The sequence below is a fragment of the Gallinula chloropus genome (genome assembly GCF_964237585.1).
Source record: "Gallinula chloropus genome assembly, chromosome: 18".
NCBI lineage: Eukaryota > Metazoa > Chordata > Aves > Gruiformes > Rallidae > Gallinula > Gallinula chloropus.
Genome location: NC_140103.1, coordinates 12436619 through 12441654, shown reverse-complemented (window position 1 = coordinate 12441654; position 5036 = coordinate 12436619). Strand labels below are relative to the sequence as shown.

General features: G+C 53.2%; 1 protein-coding gene across 1 annotated transcript; it reads right to left on the bottom strand.

Annotated features, from left to right (window-relative positions):
* Window positions 1-602: 602 nt before the first annotated feature.
* On the bottom strand, window positions 603-1538 carry LOC311198749 (olfactory receptor 14C36-like; the record flags this gene model as incomplete). The annotated part of the gene is made up of 1 exon (XM_084272754.1): window positions 603-1538. The coding sequence occupies one exon, from the start codon at window positions 1536-1538 to the stop codon at window positions 603-605; it is 936 nt and encodes a 311-aa protein (XP_084128880.1).
* Between the last annotated feature and the right edge of the window lie 3498 nt (window positions 1539-5036).

Here is a 5036-nt window from a genome sequence, read left to right as displayed (position 1 = left end):
TCCTTTAAGAAGCAGGCAACTGCGTGGATCTCGACTCTCAGCCTGGGTAAAACCATGACAATGCTGCAATGGATGCTGGTCCAGATGTCTCCTAAGGAGATCTGGACAGGCAGGAAGAGCAGTCTCTTAAGATCCAACCCTGCCTGGAGAACTTTGCTCTTCTCCAAGCCCAGCAGTTTCCTCACTGGCCTCCTGGGACTCCCAGCACTTTTCCTGGCATCATCTGTGCTCACAGGCACTGAAAGATTTCTCTGACAACAAAAAGCAGTTAAACATGATCCAGTTTAATACACATGAAATCTCTCCCCACAGCTGCCTGCTACGGTCAAGCAGCATGTGAGGGGGGTCAGCTTTCAGAGGAGATTCTCTCTCAGAACAGTTTCAATCAGATACACAGAAAGGTCATTTATCAACACCCTCAACTTCTGACAGAACAGTTCATTAGACGTCTGAGAGATGGGATATTTCAAACTCTCTGAAGCTCAAAGCAGAAATGGGTGAGATGAGTGGAGGTGAATAATCAAAGAGCAAGTAGAAGTGGAATCCTGTGAGCCAAGTGAAGGCCATTGGTATGCAGAAGAAGATGAGCAGTTGGTTGCTACTTAGAAACATCCATTCATCAGTTTCAACATGGAATCCTTGAGCTCCTGGTTCCTCATGCTGTAGATGAGGGGGTTCACTGCTGGTGGAACCACCGAGTACAGAAATGCCAATACCAGGTCCAGAAATATGGAGGAGATGGAGGGGGACTTCAGGTTGGCAAACACAGCAGTGATGAGAAACAGGGAGACCACGGCCAGGTGAGGGAGGCAGGTGGAAAAGGCTTTGTGCCGTCCCTGCTGCGAGGGGATCCTCAGCACAGCCCTGAAGATCTGCACATAGGACACCACAATGAACACAAAACACCCAAAAGCTAAACAGACACTGACAGCGAGGACTCCAGATTCCATGAGGTAGGCATCTGAGCAGGAGAGCTTGAGGATCTGGGGGATTTCACAGAAGAACTGGTCAACAGCATTGCCATGGCACAGGGGCAGTGAAAATGTATTGGCTGTGTGCAGCACAGCATGGAGAAACCCACTGGCCCAGGCAGCTGCTGCCATGTAGACACAAGCTCTGCTGCCCAGGAGGGTCCCGTAGTGCAGGGGGTGGCAGATGGCAACGTAGCGGTCATAGGCCATGACAGTGAGAATATAGTACTCTGTGACAATCAAAAATAGGAAGAAAAATATTTGAGCCACACATCCTGTGTAGGAAATGGCCCTGGTGTCCCACAAGGAATTGACCATGGATTTGGGAACAGTAGTGGAGATGCAGGCAATGTCAGTAACAGAGAGGTTGAGGAGGAAGAAGTACATGGGGGTGTGGAGGTGGTGGTCACAGGCTATGGTGATGATGATGAGGCCATTGCCCAGGAGAGCAGCCAGGTAGATGCCCAGGAAGAGGCAGAAGTGCAGGAGTTGCAGCTCCCGTGTGTCTGCAAAGGGCAGGAGGAGGAACTGGCTGATGGAGCTGCTGTTGGACAAGTGTGCTGCCATCAAGTGTGGAGACCTGTCAAAGGATAAAAAGGTAGTGAGAATTTAGGGAACGATTCTTTGGGGAAAACAGTTGCCAGTTCGCATTGACTCCCTGTATTCAGGAAGCCTTTTGTCAGGTCCCTTTTGGGGTTCTGCTTTGTGCTGGCTTGAGTGTGCCACTGCTGGGAGGAGGGTTGGCTGTGGGCTCTGGAGAACTCAGTCCCGCCTGGCAGCAATCAGTAAATAGAAGGATGGTGTGATCTCAGACTAAATCCCCTGTGGACAGGAATGAGCTTTTCAGCACTGTCACTCCAATTTCACCCGAGGGCAGAGCAGAGCTTTGGAGCTTTGGTTTTCTCCTGACTGAGAGCTGAGGAATCCAGTCTCTCAGGGCAGAGCTCCAAAGCCCTCCTGCTGTCGCATCCTACCCAAGGAGGATCTCAGCTCCCCACTTCCAGCCAGGGACACACAGGGCTCAGTGCAGCTGCACAGACACAGGTGATGAGCGGCATTGCCACGGCCTCTGTGCCAAGATGTCTCCTGCATGGGGCTCCTCTCTGGGCACAAGAGTCCCTGGAAGAGTGGTGCCATTGTGGGGGCAACCTGCAGCCCAGCAGGAGCTGCCTGGAAAACCTCTGTACTAAAGATGGGAGTCCCAAAGTGATCGTCAGCTCAGTGCCAGCCCCACCAATGGACATGCTCAAAGCCCCAGGTAATGTTGGGACAAAGGCAGCAAGGACAGGAGGGGTTACAGCAGGAAATGCTGCAGCAAAAGCTTTAGGGTCAGGAACAGACAGACAGGCACTCAGAGGTTTCTCCTAACTGCTGTTTTGGCTGCCAAGGAGAAGAGTCAGCCTGAAACCCTGTAACTCTGGGTGCAGAGTCTGTACTTGGTGGCAGAAACCAGGGGGTGGATGTCGGAAAGTGTCAGGGAGGTCCCAAATCCCCACTGCCAGGGCATTTCTGGGAGCAGCTCCTCCCTGCCTGACAGTGTCTCTGCTGCCTAGAGCTGTCCCTGCAGCTGCTTCTCTACGACCATGTCACCTCCTGCTCTGTGCTCACAGACCACATCCAACTTGCCCTGTGCTCAGCTCTGCTCTGCAGACCCCTCCTGGCATCAGGGAACTGCCCTGGGAACCTCTGTGTGTGCAGGGCTCAGCCCAGGCTCCAACATCTTCATGAGAATCAAGTTTTCACTGCATATTCTCAAGGGGAGAAATAAGTTCTCCTCTACCACACTCAGCACAGCCCACAGGAGAGGAAAAGTCAAAGCAAAGACTCTGCCTTTGGAGAAATATTCTCTTTGGCATTTCTCAAGGATCAGCTCTGGCTGGGTGCAAAGCTGACCCATGCAGCACTTTCTTACAGCAGAGGGACCTTACGTTGCCCTTCCCTGGGTCACTGCTTCAACCCAGAGGTGCTGTCTACATCCCTGTGGAAAACCCAGCAGGCAGGCTGAGTGCTGACCCTGGCAATATCACAGTCCCTGCCCCAGCACACAGCCCCTGGGATAAAAGGACCCTGCTCACAAGGACAGCCCTGGGCACCTCTCCACCATGCCCAGGAGAAGACAGCTGTCCTGCCCTGTCCTCCTAATAGGGCATAGGGGGATGCCTTCCATGCAGCACCTTCTGGTCCTATAGAGAATTTATCTTCCTGACAGACCCCACACACTGTCCCATGTCCCAGCTTTAGGAGATCCCTCCAGGAACAGAACCTGCATTGCTTTGCACCCACAGACATACCACAGACATACTCACAGGTAGAGTGCTGAGGATATTTCTCCTCCAGTGAGCTCTCAGCATCTGTCAGCTCTCTCACCCTCTCAGGTCTCCCTTTGATGCCTACAGGCAGTGTCCCCAGCCCTGTGCACATGGCAGAGGAGCTGCTCCTGGCCAGAGCTGTCCCTCATCATTGCTGTAATATTTCATCAGCTCCCACTGTCCCAGGAGTCCAGCCCAGCTACAGCAGAGGAGCAGGTGAAGGCGTCACGTACTCCTCGGCTCCTCTGAGTTTTTCCTGAAGCTCCAGGGAACCAACTTGGAAAAATACTGAAGTCCTCCCTGCCATCTGCTCTCTAGTCTGGGGAGAAATCCTTCTGTCCAGCAGAGTCCTTTCTCCTGATCAAACATGAGCTGGGCAGAAGAATCACTTTTTCTTGTCCTCACATGAGACAGGACCCCCAGAAGATGACGGGAAGGGGACTCTTTCCCCTTGGGGAGGGGATGCAGCTCTGGCCCATGGCTCCCTCAATACAACCAAAGCTGGGATTCCTCTTGCCACAGTTCCAGTGGGCACAAAAGAGCCACCAGCTTCCTGGGAGCTGCTGGTCCCAGATCTTATGGGAATTAATGGGGGGGAGGCCAAGAAGGAAGTGTTCAAACACCAACAGCCAGTGAAACCTGAGGGGCCAGAGGTGCTCCAAGAGACGTGCAGGGGGATCCAAGGTCAAGGAATCACAAAATGTCAGGAGTTTGAAGGGACCTCAAAAGGTCATCTAGTCCAACCCCCCTGCCAGAGCAGGATCACCTGGACTAAACCACACAGGAACACATCCAGGTGGGTGTGAATGTCTCCAGAGGAGGAGACTCCACAACCTCTCTGAGCAGTCTGTCCCAGGGCTCTGTCACCCTCACAGTGAAAGAGTTTCTCTTTACATTTACATGGAACTTCCTCTGCTCCAGCTTTTACCCTTTGACCCGAATAAGGCCACCCCTCAGTCTCCTCTTCTCCAAGGTAACGAGGCCCAGCTCCCTCAGCTCAGAGGAACTGGCCAGCATTGCCCCTCTGCAGAAAGAGGACCAGCTCAGAGGACATTGGGACAGGCTCCTGGAATGGCTGCATGTGAAACGTGGCCAGGCAGGATCCAAGGATTCCCACAGGGAGGCACATGCCAGGGGGTGGCCTGTCACTGGGAAGCTTGCCCCACCTGGCTCTGGGCCTGTGAACAATGCTGCCTGCGGCTAGAGCGGCACCCCATGGAAGAGACCCCCCTCCAGCTGAGAGAGAAAAAGACCCTTTGGGAGGCCTGGCACATCGACTCCATTGGAGCCCTTGGAAAGGCGGAGGGGAAACAATATCATTAGTGGGAGTGGAAATCATTTCTGGCCTAGTCCCAGCCCAGGCATTTCCAGGAGCAGCAGGAGAACATCCAGGGCGGGCCCTGACAAACTGGTTTTGCTTTCTGCCAACCCCCAGTCTGTTCAGTCAGCCCAGGGCAGTCATGTCACTGCTGTCAAGGGACAGGAGTGGGCCAAGGAAGGAGGAGTCAGGAGGGGATTACAAACTCCGTGTTACCCCCAGGCTAATGGAATAGTGGGGGGAACTAATGGGCTTTTGAAAGAGTTTTTAAAAGCTCACAAGCCACACTGGGCAGAACGTCTCTGGGATGCAGTTACCTCAGTCAATGATTGTTGGGGAAGAAATGGATTACCCAACTAAATGCCTTTTGTCCCAACCCCCTGCTTTAATCCCCAAACCCCACACTCCTAGGACCCCAGAAAACCAGTTTTCTCTCCT